Here is a 16,482-nt window from a genome sequence, read left to right as displayed (position 1 = left end):
TGTGTCTCCCCACAAGCTCCTTTTCACAACAGACCGTGGAAGCAACAGAAACCATCACACACAAACCAGAAAACGCCTCTGCAACGCTGGGAAGCTGATAGTTTGCAGCAAATTGGTATTTATGATGCGGCAATTCCCCCCCTCCCCCCTTTTATTTTTATTTTATTTAAGTACATGTCGTTCTCTGGAATGCCAGGGACCTGCCTAATTTCTGCAGCTCTGCATCCAGCACCAAAGGACCCAAGACAAGGCCACAAACCGCTCCTTTTCTTTGCACCTCGTGGCCGCCCTGCGCGACGCTCCGAGCTGGCAGGCAGCACGCTGCTGCTCCTCCTCTGCTCTTTGCCTCCTGCCGCTCCTGACCCCGCCGCGGGAGGGCTGACTGCAGAGAGGACGCTGCCTTTTCCACCACACGCCTAACGAGAACAACTTCTCTGCTTCACGAGGCACTCGGGTAAAAGTCTTGATCTGCCACGGGAAACTGCTGCTTTGCGACACGAGCTGGTTGCTGTCCAGTAGGAACCACAGAAGCTGCCCGGCCCCTCTGCAACGCCCCGAGTACCGGTGATTCTGGCTCGGGCTGTGAGACCAGCTGATGGGAGGACCACAGCCCACAGGACTCATCCTCCTCCCCCAAAATCCCTACCCTGCAGCATTATACGTCACGATTCACAAAAAGCGCAACAAAAGGATGCTACTCTGGGAGGAAAACCCGGCACGGTCGCAGGAGAGCATTGCTACAACTGGAATCTGCCAGAAGGAAAAAAAATAAAAATCAAAAAACAAAACAACCAAAAAAAAACCCAAAATAAAGTGAAATTGAAAGGAGAAGTTAAACCATTGGCACCTCCAGGGGAGGGAGGGGAGGTTAATATTTGCCTCTCCTTCCCTGCTTTCCTCTCCTTCCCCGTGCTGAGGGAGATGCCCAGAAACACGGGCCAGCGCGGTCAGAGCCTGGGGCCCAGGGGACCCCGCTCTCAGCACAGCCCCGCAGACAGACAGACGCCGTCAGAAGGAAAAGGTTGGCAGGACGTGAAGCTGCTCTGGACAAGGGGCAAGCGGTGTGGCCAGGGAGCAGAGGGCAGCCCTTAGAGACGTTGCAAAGGAAACAGAAGTAAAATCTGCTCCTTGCCTTGCCGTGTGGGTGCACAAAGAGCAGATATCCTGCCACCCCGCTCGGGCCAAAAGCGGAGTCAGCAGGTCCCTGCCACTGCTGCCCTGGGCTTGGAGCTCGGCCACTTCCTCCCCTCACACAATCTACGGCCCCGGCTGAAATGCATTTTGCAACTGGAAAGCTGTTCTGGCGTCTTCCAGAAACAACAGTGGAGAGGAAGAACATTTCCATAAAGAGGATCTATTCTGGTGCCACAGGAACTAGGAGCAACGTGGGAGAGAAGGGAACTGTAGGAAACGGCTGAAAACATTAATGTTTTAAAAGGATTTTTGTTGTTTCTTATCTTAGTGGGGAACCATGGGCTTGAATGCCTCAGATTCAAACCCCTTCGATTGTTTAACATTTGGAGTTCGTCTGTGAGCTTCCCAGAGCAGCGGGTACGGGCACACGTGGCAGCCCATGAGCAGTCCACAGGCTGGGCTGTCCGTGACCCAGCAGCCGTCCCTCAGCCTCAGCCCCCGCTGCCAGCACACCTCCTCCTCCTCCTCACCGACCCCGTCAGCAACTGGAGACCAGAATAAAGAGGTCCACAATTTGGCTTAATTCCACTTACGACACAGAAAACCGGGCGGTTTGTACTCAAGGGACTGCCAAGGCTAATCCAGCAATCGAAGGAAGAGGAACGTGGGGTGCAAGGACCCGGTGGCTCGAGGAACCAGACACGGGCAGAGGAGCCACCTCCCCCCAAAGCGTCCAAGAGCTGAGAACCTGGAGCAAGGAGAGGGACAACACTGTCGAGCAGTGATAAGGCGGTGCCTGGTCCCAGAGGAAGGATCTCCCCCACGTCTCTGAAAAGCAGAGAGCAGAGACCCTTGTCCAGAAGCGCCTCTCAGCGAGGACAGGGCAAGAGGACGCGCAGACCCCTCCGGCCGCAGGCTCCTCTCGTGGCAGGTCAGCAAGGCAAGGGCCTGTCTCCCGAGAGCGCTCTGAGCACGGACGGGAATTCGGGAGAGGAAGTTTACGCGGCCGTTTCCTCTGCTGCTCGCTTTCCCTCGGCCGTCCTTCCTCCCAGAAGATAACTCGAACTTTGTACAGCAGTGTCATTAGCTCAGACCATCTCCTCTAACCACGCCCGAGCCAACAGCGGGAAACTGCATTTGTGTGGAGTGACGACATCCTCCAAACTGCTGTCTTGGACACGGAGCGTGTGGAGGGACAGAGTCATGGCGAAGGAATGCAGAGCCCCGGTCACTGCCGGGTCCTTCGCGGCGCCGCGGCAGAGCTGCCCTGGGCGAAGGGCCGTGCTGACCGAAAGCGCCCGCGGTGAAGGTGCGCTGCCCGCGCGGCCAGGGGAGGGCACAGGGGAATCTCTTTTCCATCCGCACAGGAGCGAGACCCAGGGGTCATTTCCTGACCTCGAGCAGCTCCTCTTCCCCAACTGGGACAACAGCAACTCCGGCCTCCCTAGGAGGGGCCTCTCAGACAGGCTTGTGTCAACACTGGGAAGCCAACACCTTCCTGTTAGAAGTTAAACACTCTGTTTACAGACCTCAGCGCGACCTCCGGCAGCGCCCTGCCAAACCTCACCCCGTGCCCCCTCTCACGGGGAGGGCAGCGGGACACACGGACCCGCATCTTCACACGAACACGCCCGACGCGTAACCACAAGAAAGGGAACGCTCTCCCCAGTTCGTTCACGGCGCTGCACGCCTGACTTCAAGCTTTTTAACTGCTCTGTTACCTGATTGTCTTTCCAACTCAGCAGCGAGTTTTTCACCCGAGCCACCCCCCCCCAGCCAAGCCCGAACCTCCAGCCCCTGGCCCGTTGGCCAGCGGCTGTGATAATTAACAACTCGCTGGCAGAAGCTGCCAGTGCTCTTCGCTGGCCAGCAAACATCTGGGACTGCCCATATCCCTCCCCCTGGAACCCTCTTTACTCCTTTTAGTGCAGCTTCCCCTCAGCTTGCACCACCTTCCCAGGTCGGTAGATCTGAACTCCCTGTCTCGCCAGCCCCGTAAGCTGCCCGCCGCGGGGCTCTGCTGGATGCCAGAGGTGGCCCGGTAACAGCAGCCGGTTCTGAGCAGCAGCACCGCAAGATTCGCGATAATTCAGGCAACTCTAAGAACCGGCGTTGAGGTCTGCTGCTCTGGAAGAAAACTAAAGATGAGGGAGGGAGGGAGAACACAGGCGTACATTGTTTAGACAGGGAAAAGCGGGGAGGGACAGCTATGCCCAGGGCTGGCTCCTTCTCCCCCTCGACTGCCACTCCTCACAGGAGCGTATTTTGATGGAGTGGAGCGCCTGATCAAAGAAAAGCAGGAATGAAGGAGGAGACCAAAGATGGAGCTTCAGGGAAAGAATAAATGAGTCTTTGCAGAAGACCTGGAGGAACGACGAGAGGGTGGGCCCAGGAGTCGGCTCCAGAGGGGAGGCGGGGAGGTGCTCTGCAGCCGGGCCGTTCCTGAAGGCAGGTGTGCCCCCGCTGCAGCGCTCCAGAGCATCGGTCAAAGCAAGTATGCACACTTGACAGGCGATGGATCATTCAAGAGAAGGCTGGACAGCTTGCTACCAGCCCCTTGAAATGCCAGGGTAACCTGGGGGCTGATGCTTTAGATAAGCCTTTATTCCTTTGTGGGGATTTCTGCAGGACAAACATCTTCACCAGCCTTGTGACCAGCGTTTCGGGTCAAGCATTGTGAGAGCCTCAGTGTTCAACCCCGGGCAGCTGACAGTCGCCTCTGGGCAGGCAGTCTAAGAGCTCAGCACATCCTAAGTGCAGTTTCAAGGCACTGCAGAGAAACGTTCTGGCTCAGCCGGAATAGAAAGCAATTCTTGAAAGTGCTCTTTGTTTCCCTGAAAAATCCAGGCTGGCATTCAGACTCCTGCTTGGGGTTTCAGTCAAAGAAGTTAGGACCAAAGTGTCAGAATTCAGAGCAAAAGCTGGAAAGTTGGACTATTTCCTTGTGTCAGAGAAAGCACGGGGAAAGAAAAAAAAAAATACACCCTGCTTAAAAACTTCATGTACGTTTGCAAAGCCACAAGTCATTAAACACAGAAGAAGCCATTAGTTCTGTAGGACCCACAAAAATGTCGTGCTCTCCCCCTGCTGACTCTGCAGTTTGCCCAAAACCTTATTCCCAGCCCAGCACCGTCGTGCCTGGTAATGCGGGGGCAGAGGCCTGCTAAAAGGCAGTGGATTAAGTTATTGTTAGAAAAAAACAAAACCTGTTAATTTTAGCCCCACAAAAGCAGAGTATTTGCAGGAGCAGGGAGATCAAGCCCAGCAAAGAGCCACTTTGTTTCAGTCCCCGAGGAGGCCAATTCAAACTGGAGCAAAAGGAAAAGCTAAACTTCTTACAGCCTCTGAGCGACCCCCATTTTTTAAAGATCAATTCCTGAAGCAACACCTCTATGTGTGTGTTCCTTTTTATTATTATTTTGGTTGAAACCAGAAAGCTGAGGGTCAGCAGCAAGAACTGCATCGCTGAGAAACCGTGTTTATTTTGCCCAGCCCGGGCAGGTTGGGATGTAAGGCCCGTTAAGGTTTTATAGGCTGCCTGGATTTCCCATTCTGCAGACAGAGAACCCAACGCCCACCAGAAGGCGGGGTGGAAGCAGCATTTTATGCACCAAATGAATGTTTCACTCGCTGCTGGAAGGACAAAAAGAGCTGGCGTTCCAGCACGGGGCAGGCCATGCACCGGGCCAGCACCTCCTCCGCTGTGTCTGCGTGCCCACTGCTCAGAGCAGCCGACCAGAACAGCTCCCGCTTGTACTGGGCAGACTGGAGAGGGAGGCTGGAGGAGGTGCTGAACAGTTTCTGCGCTGCAGTCAAATTAACTACGTTCCCAGGCTCTGCAAGAGGGCTTAGGGGGGATGTCAAGCAGCATCAGCACTGACCTGTGAACAAAGTGCATTCTTGTGGATCTTCTTGTAAATAAGAGCCGGGCAGATAAAACAAATGAGGCTTCCCATCGTAGCACCTGTCAGGCCCAGGACTGTTTCCACTGGCAAAGAAGAAGAGAAGTCAGCAAAGAGCCCTCCCAGGACTGCCAGAGCAGCAGCACATGGCAGCTGGCTGAGCCCAGGGGCAGGCTGGGGCACGAGCCCAGCGAGCCTGGCCATCCCACCCAGAAAAGCAAATAAAAGAGACCAGAGAAAAACCACCAAGCAACCAGCCCTCGCTCCCAACCCCTCGCTCACCGTTCGGGATCATGATGCCTCCTACCATGGTTCCAAACACAACGGCCAACGTCAGGGCTTTGAACCGAAGCGGGGGCATGTAACCCCCGGCGGCGAAGGTGCCGTCTTTTTGCTGGAAGAGAAAGGGCAGAAGGGGGAACAATGACTTTAGCTCCTTCATCCCGACCCCACAGCCCCCTAAGAAATTACCCCAGCAGGCTCCAGCAGCTTCGTCACCTCCACACTACGGTCTCCGCGGAGGTGAATGCTGGGGGGGGGGGGCAGTTAGACACGGTTGAGCAGTTTTAATATGCAACTGCATTTGAACCTTCGAAACAAGAGTGACAGGGGGCACAGAGCCAAAGCTGCCAGTTCCACCCTGCCCCAAATGTGAACCACACAGCTGTGTCCCAGTCCCTGTGCCAGCGCTGCAGCCGCCCAGCTCGGCGAGCAGCCCCAAGGCCAAGGGCATGAGAAAGGCAGGCAGGAGGGAGAACGGTCACAGGGGGAACAGCTCTGGTTTCGCTACAGCGAGGTGTCCCCCGACACCTCCAGGAGCAGGGCTCCTCCCGCCGCGTTATAACACGTGTACCAGCTCCTCCAGCCTGACGGAAGACACCCCAGCTAAACAGCAGAGACGGGGACGGAGCTGCCCATCCTGGAGGGTTCCCAGTTGCCCTCTGCTCCCCGTCCGTGCCCTCCGAGCGGGAGATGCAGAAGGCAGAGGACCCAGCGAACCCACACGCCCTGGAGAGGCAGCGGATCCCCGCTCTCCGGGCTGCACAGATGGGAGAGAAAAGCAAAGTGTCAGGTTCAGAGCCCAAAGAGCAACAAACTGAGCCCAGGGGGGAACCAAAGTCTTCCCAAGTGTCTCCAGCGCTCGCTCCTCTGCACCCGCTGGCTTTCACCGATTGTCTTTCCCCATCCTCAGGCCCTCCCGATGTGAGAAAAGAGCTGGGGGCTTCTCACAGGCAGAAGTGGCAGGATTTAGAGCTATAAATTGCTCAAGTTTTATTTCCTGCCCTAAGAGGTTTCTATTTATGCAGATACACAAAGGCCTCAGAACATTCCCACAATCTCTTACTGTTATTTACTGAATACCATCGGCATGCTTAGTGCCGTACAATACACAGAGGAGAACACGCTACTGCCACAAGGGACTTACAGTCTAAATCAGACAGACCAACTATAGTCACAAAGGCTGTCTGAAGATCTGACCCTGGGAAAGGTGAACGTGTGGGAGAGGGCTGTATCCCACCCCAGAGCCCCACCGAACAGCCAGGGGAGGCACCAGAGGAAGGGGACATCTGAACCCCGAGGGGACAAGGCGGCTCAGGGGGCTACTGACAAAGGTGCAAGGATGAGAATAATAATAAAAGAGCAGAAATGAGCAGGCACACACAGAAGGAAGAAGAAACGAGGCTGGGCTGGGCTCTGAGGCCAGGAACAGAAGCTTGAGCTAAATGCAAAGCAAGATCGAGTTGGCCAGCAAAAGGATGCCAGCTGGAGCAGCAGGAAATAAGGAGGCTCCTCTCTTTCCAGAAGCACATTTCTCCCTCTTTCCGAGGGGGAGAACCACCTCGGCTCTGAACCGTGTAACACTTCTGCGCAGGAGCCAAAAGCCCCAGCGGAGCAGGGAAGCTGCAGCCACGGGGCTCAGGGCACAGCAGAGCAGTAGCAGGCCTCAGACTCACAGCTCCAGCACTTCTGCCCACGAAATTCCTCGGCAGAGAGGACAAGAACCTCAAAGTACCAGAGATTAACCGTTCTGCAGAGCAGGATCTGCCCCGGGCCTCCTGCTGCACCGTTACCACACAGCAGGCGCTTATGGTTTCACTGTGAGTTGAGGGTTTGTCCCTCCGGCCAGCGAGTATCTACCACGAGTCAGAAACACGCGGGTGTCAACGGAGTCTCACAGACCCACATTTGTCACCCGGGTCAGCAGCAGAAGCCAAAGAGTGACAGCAGCCCTTCAAAAATGCAGTTTCAAAGGTGCACACCAAGGCAGCCAGCAAGAGGCCACACAAGAGGATCTTACCTGCTGCTCAAAGAGAAGGGTGTTCAGCGCCTGTCTGCACGGAAGGATCATCATGGGGAACCCCACAGCTACCGACATCATGAACCCCACTCGAATCATCTCCGTCACCAGGTTGGAAGGGAAATTCATGAGGACGTTCCCAGCAATGGCTTCAGTGTAACTCACGTAGCCAAAGAAGCCGACCTGTGCGGCAAGAGGGGAGGTGAGGGGCTGGCGTTTGACTCCAAGGCACGTTCATACCTGCTCTTTACAAAAGGGTTGAGGACAGGGACCCCCCCCGAGGTTGGGCCAGCCAGCCAAGGAGCCAGCGTGGGGCCCCCTCCACGGGCAACTGGCCAGCAGCTGCAGCACCCCCAAAAGCTGAGACAGGCGCTTAACGAAGAGTGGGACCTTCCTAAAAGCAGAGGCAAGTTTCTCAGCAAATACAGGGGGCTTTCACAGAGGATGTCACAGCGAGGGAACGCTGCCACTGCCCGTGACACAGAGCAGCGACGCTCTGCTTGCTGCCAGGCCCAGCACAGGAGGAGCCGTCACAACTCCCCACAGCAGCCTAGCTCACGGGGCAAGGCTCTTCTCAGGAATTATTAACTCATTTTCACTAACTGGTGCTTTACGAGGCACAGCTTCCTTCGCATCTTTCCAACTGCAACAGGCTGAAAGAAGCTCTCCTAAACCGCGGGGAGCACCTCCAGCTCCAGGCTGGGCCCGGGAAGGCAGACAGCAGGCTGACAGACAGCACTCTGCCTCCCCCCGAGGAAACGGGCCACGTGGAAAATCTGGACTCTCCAAACGCCTCCTGCACTGTTGGGTTCATCATCTCCCATCTAATTTTGCTTTCAACAAAATGACTTATCTTTGAGAATAAATACAGATAAGCAGAAAGCAGCTCCAACTGAAGATTAATCATTGTCCCTGTTGCCCCTCCAGAGCGTGACTTCTGGCAAGGGAAGAGAAGGGGAAGTTTCTTACCGTAATGTAAAAGGTGGTGACCACGTGTAGGGAGGAAGCAAATATGGAGCTCATGATTTTAACAGACGGCTCATCCAAGCTATCATAGGTAGGCAAGACCTGACTGTAAAAAAAAAGAGTATAAATTATTTAAGGAAACCTCTGCAGAGAGAAAAAAACCCCAACTAACTCCAGCACGTTCGCTGCCTCAGCCCAGCAGCAAAGAATCCCTGACACCTTCCCCCTATGGAGCATAAACACTCGCTGCTATTCCACAATTTATATTGCTAATGCCAAGAGATTTCAGAGCACTCATAACTTTAAGTGTTGCAAAAATATTCCTGTTCTCCCCACCCCACCACGTGGAGCTCAACGTGTGATGTAAACATTTTGGTTCAAAAGTGTTGCAAAATGAATGACCGTTTGTTCCAGTGAAACACCAGTGGCACGGGGCCAGGCAGCGCATTGGAGATTATTGTTCTTGGAGCTCTCCACGCTGATAATTAAAGCAACGCAGTGTTTACAGAGTAAAAGCAGGAAGAAGGTTAGAGCATCACACTGTCTAAAAGAAAAGTTAAACAAACAAAACGAAACGCGGCGCCTGTCGTATTTCAGGGCTGCTGCTGGAGCTCAGTTCATCGAAAGCGCCAATTAGACGGGATTTGGGGTATTTACAGACTTCGAAAGCACGCGGAATGTACTTTTTGACATCAGGTGCATATTTTAGCAACTCATTAACCTCTTGTGACTTGAATTAAAGTGGCTACATCCTGACTTCGTGTTACTGAAGTAACTCTCGTGAGAAGGGGGGGAGCATCCACTTAGACGGGAAGGGGGTATCCCCAGCTCCAGTGGGCACAAAGCCATTAACAAAAAGTGTGTCAGGCTGAGGCTAAGCAGAAAAATCCTTAACTCTTAATCCTTTAATGTCAAACGGTTCCGCACAAAGGAAGCCGAGCACATCGGCTCGCAGGAACCCCGAGACACGCAGGGTCTGCGAACGCAGCAGCTGCAGGGAGCGAGGAGACCGGCTCCCCCCACAGCCTCTCCACTTCGGATCCCCCCCCCGCCCTCAACGCAGCGACCTCCAGACTTCAGCCCCACGAGGGGAAGGGGGCCAGCCAAACACGCGGGCCCAGGAAGGAGGAGGAGGGAAGCAAAGAGGCTGTGCAGTGTGTCGGGGGGCACAGCCAGGCCAGGTTCGTGTCAGTGCAGGAGCAACGGCAGCGACACGGGGGAAAGCGCCACGCGACGTCCAGCTGCACTCCCGCCATGACCTGGCGGCACCGTTTGCTCACCGTGGGTTTGGAGGACCAGCACGATGTCCCTCAAGCCCCCACGACACGCTGCCAGGCCCTCCTGACCGTCACCAGCTCTCAAGGCAGAGCAAGAGGATAAGGAACATGCAACAGGCAGCGTGTCCTGGCAGGCCCGGGGTTTATTTTTGAGCAGAATGACCACGCTGAAGGCCCCCGAAGGATCAGGGAGCCTTCCCCGCGTCATCTGTGCGCCTCAAAGAAAGCACAAGCAGATGGTTCCTCCTGAGCTGACAAGTCAGTCAGCACAAGGCGGCTCGGAGAAAGCAGCCTTGCTCCAGAGCTACCTCGGAGGGTCTGTTCTTCCCCTTTGCTGCAGGAACCCCTCGCACAGGCTCTCCGAGCGCAGCCCTGACACGGCCAGCAGGCACCTGGTGCTCACAGGGGCAACAAAGAGCCGCCTGACTTCCATTATCCCCGTGATTGCAGCATTTTTGCATCCATCTGCACCAGAATAGCCACCTCCAGAAATTAGAAGTTTTCTCCTGGAAAGCTCTACTGACTCCTCTTTAATTAGAGGGTTCAGTGACTTGACCAAGGTCAGGCAAGGAGGCTGCAGCAGAGGGAACCCTGGAGTCCTCACGCTCCCAGCTCCCCAGCAAATTTCCACACTTCATCACTGTAGAGGAGCGACCTACTTTGCAACTTGAGCAACAACAGGGTAGCTTTTAAAGAGCAGAGGGTATTGAACTCACGAGTAAAGCAGGGGTCAAGTTTTTCAAGCTAGAATAATAGTGCATTTATTTATCCTTACTGTATGCTGCATTTACGTGCTGAAGGAAAAGGATTTCTGCTTTGCGTTAATTTGTTTTTTAAAAAGGTGATTCGGGGTTAGCAAAATTAAACCTAACTAGCTGAGAATAATGTGCTTATAAAGATTGCTGGGGCTGGGGACAGCGGATTGCCCTGATGCTTGGAAAAAATGTAAAGTTTTAGGTTCAGCTTGCCACGTAAGTGCTGTAATGGAGCCTATATTTAGGTACACGCACACCGGTCCAGACCAAATGATTTTCCTGCGTGTCCAACTCCCAGCAAAATTGTGCTGGGTATTGTGTGGCTACCGTAAGAAAAAAAAAAAAAAAAAAAAGGAATTTAAAAACTCTAAAATGTTAACAAGGTAAAGCTGTAAAAGAATACAACTCCCTTCGCCAGTTGTAATGGAGACATTAAACAGCAAGACTGGAGCGTGTTCGGGTAGGAACCGAGCTGCCAAGAGAGCCGATAAGTGGAAAATGATGATTTGGATCTTGCGTGTGGGTGTAAACACAGCAGTCTGAACAAATTTTATCTGTCACATTCATTTACTGTTGGCATGCTACCCATTTGCTAGAACTACAGGGGGGAAAGCCCGACTCTGCCAGCCTTCCAAATGAGGATGGTCTTTTCCGTGTCCACATTTGGATTTAGACTTCTATTTAAAGTCTGTTGCTATTCTGGCCAGGCACGTATTGCTCACTTGCCATTTCGGTGCCGAAGGTAACGCTGCTGGGAACGTGCAAATAGCCTGGTCTGCCGTCACGTCCTTCCCCGTGCCAGCGGAAACCCTCGTTAAAGCGGGTAACTGGAAACGCGTGAACAAATTCTCCAAAGTCAACGACTGTGCCGTCTTCTCAGCACCCTCGAAGAAATTTGGGGAAGGAGAGAGCAGCCGCGAGTGTCCGCTGCCCTGCGGGGGGGGCAACACAAGCCCACTGCCCTTCCTGGTACTAAATCATTCCCTTCAAAATTCATCACTTATGCAGCTGTACCAGAAGCAACGTGCATTACACCGAGGATCTGTTTGGCCCAAGGGATCTTGAGTTGCTCGAGCACAATAACTCCCAAGTGAAATATAACTCCCTCCTCCACCTAGGTAACAAAAGGGTCACAACTGAATGAGATGCTGTACTTCAGCGGGCTGTAAAATATTTTGATTAAAATAAAATAGGAAAACAGATGGTATCTATCCCTTGCAGATCCTCATGACCCTCTGCCCTCACAAAAACTCATCGCGCACCACAACTGCCAGAAGTGGGAACGGCAGGTACTTACGACTGACAGGCAAAAGACATGCCAAAGATGGGGATGCAGCGGAAAATGCCCTCCCAACGAGTGTAACTAACTCGCTGCAGCCACTGCCCGCCAAAGAGGCCGTGCTTGAAGGACGACAGCACAATCTGTAGCCAAGAGAAAGAAAAGGGGGTTAAGATCCGACCCCAAACAACTTCACGGCAGCAGTAACGCCGGCGCTGGGATAAAAGGCGGCGTGTGGCAGCTCTGCGAGGAACAGCTCAGGCTGCCTACCACAGCCCCACCTCTGTTAGCCAAATCCCCCAGCTCCACACCCCTCCCACACACTGTTTGAAAGCTCCCAGCAACCTCCAAGGGCCCCTTGCCACCAAGGATCCTGGGGTGTATTTTAAAAGATCTATGACATTTCCCCCCTTGTTTGATGCCATCAGACATCATAGCACGCACCAGGGTGGAACAATTTCCGCTGACACATTTAACCGGGAGAATTATTGTTCCCAGCAATTTCTTTTGCGCTCTTTTAAACACGTTTTTAAATCCAAACGGGAAGCGGCATTTGCCTCGTAGAATCCTTTTCAGCGGAGAGAGACAAAGGTTTCTAAAACAGGACCCCACCTGCACGCTGCTCCTCCAGAGGCATTCAATACCACCAGCTCAGCACAGACAAGGATAAACTTCATGAAAACAGGGGGAGTGAGGCACCCAGAGGAGGCCAGGGAGCTCTTTTGCCACTGACAGGGAAACTGGCAGGCATTGGGTTGCACAGGAAACAGAAGGTAAATATGTCTGAATGCCTGTTTATAATATCGCCTGAATGGGGGTTTTCTAATCCCCAGAGATTATGTTTTAGTGCAGCCAACTCTCATGAAATGTTGTGGTTTTCTTAAAGGCACAGCTCCTGGAACACAGCAGTTTTGTAAAACCCTCATTTACAGTCTCCAGCCTCCTTACAGAGGCAAGCTCAGAAGTGTGACCCAGCACAACCTACTCAAAAAAGTTAAGCGGAAAGAGTTTCCCCCACCTCCCTTTTCTTCCTTTTGTTTCAGCTCTTCCAGTCCCGAAATTTGGGAGAGGTGAGGCTGGGACTCTATGAGCAAACCACATGAGCATCCGTGAGGTGAAACTTGAAGTCATTAAAAAGCAAGTGAAAGTCTCCACCCCTCAGTAAATGGTGCCATACAATGGGGCTTGGCCAAGCCAAACAGGGCCGGGTTTAGGTAACTCTCAGCTTACTCTGCTTAATCTAAACGGTCAAGAATCCATTCATCTCGGTGGAGAAAAACTTTTCTAGAAATATCTAAGAACAAGTACAGGCCCGAATGCCAGACTTAGGACTTTACGAAGCTTTCAACGCTGGAAAAATAGAAGTGTTGGTGTCTAACAAATAAAATTACTTGCAGCCTGAAAGACATTAACCATCAGCAGCAGAAAAGCTTGCAAAATATATGCTTGGGCTCTTAACGAGAGCTGCCTTCCCCCTACAGATTAGAAGCACTGAGGTTTTCAAGGCAAAACAAGAATGCATGATGAAAGTCCTTCTGCTTCCAGGCACTCTGCCCCACATCTTCCCTCCTTTGATTCAAAGTTCAGACCCCTAAATTATAAGACACCAACAAGCAGAATAAACCACAACTCGAATTGTGGTTTATTATTATTTGTGCCACCACAGTCCCTAGCATGTGTAATAGCTTACAGACCCGCTGGCCCGTTTGTACTGTCTGTACCTCCCCAGCTCAAGAGCACAGGCACCCACGTCACTCGTTATGCCCGACACCAGCGGCACTAATTATCAGGAAGGACGTTTTAAACTTGAGGCTTGCACCTGCAGGCTGTCCCAGCGGGAACATCTGTGTGAAAACAATAAGGAAACAGCATTCCCAGCGTCGCTACTCACCACGAACATGAAGACGGTGTAAAAGATGAGAGCCATGGCACTGAAGGACTGTATGGAGGCCATCATGTTCCTCTGGAGGCTCAGGGGAAGCACAATGCACAGGGAGACGGCGAAGAGCAGGACTATCCGGAAACTGCCCGACACCTGGAAAAGGGACCTGCATAAAGAACTGGAGCACGGAGGATGCTCAAAACATCCCCCCAAATCAGTAAAGTAACTCCCCGACGTGCTTAATTTTTCCAGAGTGAGAAACAACGCAAAGCCAGGACAGATTTCCAGTGTGAAATTCTGCTTTTATCGGTATTTAAAGATTTGGTGCTGAAAGCTTGCCATTCCTTTGGCTGGGTCTGTGATTAGCTTATGCAGTCACTGGGTGCCACTGTTGCTCTACACAGTGCGTGACAGGTCCATGCCGAAGTGGAAGTATTGGGGAGGGGGGGGGGGGTGTTTAAATGCTAATCCAGCACAAGCTATTTAGGTATGTTCATGCAATTAAATAAAAACTAAACTTACTTGGGAGACAAGAGATTGAAGGCTTGAAAATTCTGATCCAGAAAATTAATCAAAACCTCACATTGGTATTTATTATAGCAGAACACTCTGAAATGCTTGGAAATATTTAATACCTAATTTGGCTGCAGCCACAACGCGCCTTTTTAACTTCACAGTCCCTTAATCGGAGCTTAGCAGCATCAGGAGGAGCAGATAACAGCCCCGCCAAAACCCTTTCCACGTGTCCATTTTGTTTCCCAGCACGGCCCTCGCGCCGGCTCCGAGTGCTGGTGCTCACGGCTCTCCAGGAAGAGCAGCGAGAGCCTCCTGCCCACCAGGAGCACGTCCTGCCACCACGCGCCTCGAGCCAGCACCTGGCTCGGCAGATTATTTTATCTTTAAGAAGAGGCAGGCACATGGTAACTTTGGCCACCGAAACAGCAAGGGATGGGACAAACCCCCTCCCCTTGAACTAGAGGGCTGCAAGGAGGTGAGAGCTCAGACAGAGGGACAGTCTGTCACTACTCGTTGGGGAAGGAATTAAGACGGGAGATATCATCTGCTCCAGAATTAATAGAGACCAAGTCAAAAAGAATTTCTTTGTTGGAAGTGCCTTATTGGAGGTTTTACACATCGGATTGTTTCCCATCTGTGCCATTAAAGCTCACCACGAGGTGAGCCCCGGGGGGGCGCTGAGCACTGCTAAGGCAGGATGCTCTGACACATCTACGGCAGGAACTGCCACCGCGGATTTATTTACCTGAAATCCAAGCAGCCGGGCAAAGAAGTTGGACCCCAAATCACCAATGACGACATAGAAAGCAATGCAAGTTCCAAGCATCAGCCCAATCATGCTGCAAAACCAACAAAACGCACCCAGGTTAGGAAGCCGGAGCAGCAACCCCGGCAGGCGGGTCCTGCTCCCGGGCAGGCGCCTCGGAGCCACGTTCCCAGCGGATCTGAACTCTGCACAGCCCTCCCGAGAGGACTGGGCTTAAGGCTGAGGCCGCCTTACTCTGGGAGCAAGAGACATCCCACATCCACTGCAGCTGACGGTGAAGGAATAAGACAAAAAGTTTGGTACCAACAAGGTCTCAAGGGCACCGCCCTACGCACAACCGCAGCAGCTGAAGATTAGCCAGGGTCCTACTGCACCCCCCGTTTATTAAGGAACACGCAGAGGAGTTGAACAGCTAAGAGGGTACATTTAAAGTGACTTAAACCCCCGTGCAGCCGCTCGCTCATGTTCAGAGGTAGAGCAGCCTCAGCGTGCCTCGCTTCAGCGTACATCCACCCTCTGACACAACCTTCTGGCAAGTCACAGTGGAGACAAGCCCCAGATTTTGCTGCAGCTACACTGAAAATTCGTTTGGCAACCAGCAGTAAAGGAGGTTTTTCTGTCTACGGGGATAGAGCGGGCCATGAGCTCGCGCTCGGAGCCGTACAGCAGGCTGGCCATCGCTACTGGTGCGGAAGGGGAGGACCACGCCGTTATCCTCAGGCTCGTGAAGGGCCACCAGTCCTGCATCCAGCAAAAGAAAGAGCAGAGAACCTCCATCCACACCAAACATCTTGGCTAGAAATACTGTTCTGGTAACAGCCCGTTTATGGGTTGAATGGCTGTTTGGAGCCACAGGAAAAAAAAACAAAAAACAAAAAACAAACCTTGGAGATGGCAAGAACTCCTTCATTTCTTGGCAAAAATGTTTAAAAGAATCGGCAAGAGGTTCTCTCAGCCCCACGCCCCGCAGCAGGGGCCTGCCATGAAAGCCTCAGTACCAAATCAGCTCTCAAACTTCTTTCCACAAAAAGGACCACACTTTAATGAAAAGATTGTCTTATGAGCTGCTTCTCCTCCCATTCATGATTGCACGGACCACTTTCCCTCCCAGTTCCAATTATATAACATCCCTGTGGCAATTACAGCAACTGCTTGCACGGAGAAGTAACATCTGAGAAATATTCTGTGTATTTTTAGTGTTGTGCAGCAGTTTGCAGCTGGGAAGAGGGAAGGAGCCAGCACCACTGACTGGCCGGGGCTCAAGACGCCTCCACCAAAGAATCTCTGCTGGAAAAAGCAGTGCTGTAACAACGTCCCAGCGCCCACCACGAGACCCACAGAGTGGGGTCTACTTGCATCGGGGTCACCCGAGGAACCGGACTCTGTCCTGAAAACGGAGACAGGATTTCCCCCGCGAGGCATCTCCTCCCGCCTGGCGTCTCGCAGAGGAAGGCAGCGCCCGCTGCGAGCGGCGGGCAGGACCAGAGCAGCTCAAGGGTGGATCCGAGGTACTGAACGCTCTCCCTCCCACTCACTCACGGCACTCTTGGCAGGGATTTCACCCCTGGAAAACGGCCACGAGTGACATGCCCATGATTTCACAGCACACGCAGCAGAGCGGGAGATGAGTTCATCGCCCGACTTCTGTGCTCCCACTGTCTGGAAGGCGCTCCTGCCTCCACGCAGGAACGGGGAGGGGGGGGATA

At 53.0% G+C, this 16,482-nt stretch overlaps 1 protein-coding gene across 1 annotated transcript in view; it reads right to left on the bottom strand.

Moving 5' to 3' along the window:
* The window catches only part of SLC38A10 (solute carrier family 38 member 10), a 37,156-nt gene that overhangs the window by 15,327 nt on the left and 5,347 nt on the right, over nt 1–16,482 (bottom strand). Inside the window, exons 4-10 of the mRNA XM_074921717.1 lie at nt 14,756–14,849; nt 13,504–13,647; nt 11,631–11,755; nt 8,305–8,407; nt 7,336–7,518; nt 5,319–5,430; nt 5,016–5,122 (exon numbers count right to left, since the gene is read on the bottom strand). Coding sequence (XP_074777818.1) covers nt 5,016–5,122; nt 5,319–5,430; nt 7,336–7,518; nt 8,305–8,407; nt 11,631–11,755; nt 13,504–13,647; nt 14,756–14,849 — 868 coding nt within the window. The remainder of the gene's footprint in view (nt 1–5,015; nt 5,123–5,318; nt 5,431–7,335; nt 7,519–8,304; nt 8,408–11,630; nt 11,756–13,503; nt 13,648–14,755; nt 14,850–16,482) is intronic.

The sequence above is a fragment of the Athene noctua genome, chromosome 18, assembly GCF_965140245.1.
Source record: "Athene noctua chromosome 18, bAthNoc1.hap1.1, whole genome shotgun sequence".
Classification (NCBI taxonomy): Eukaryota; Metazoa; Chordata; class Aves; order Strigiformes; family Strigidae; genus Athene; species Athene noctua.
Note: the sequence above shows the minus strand (reverse complement) of the source record. Positions and strands in the feature narration are given on the sequence as shown.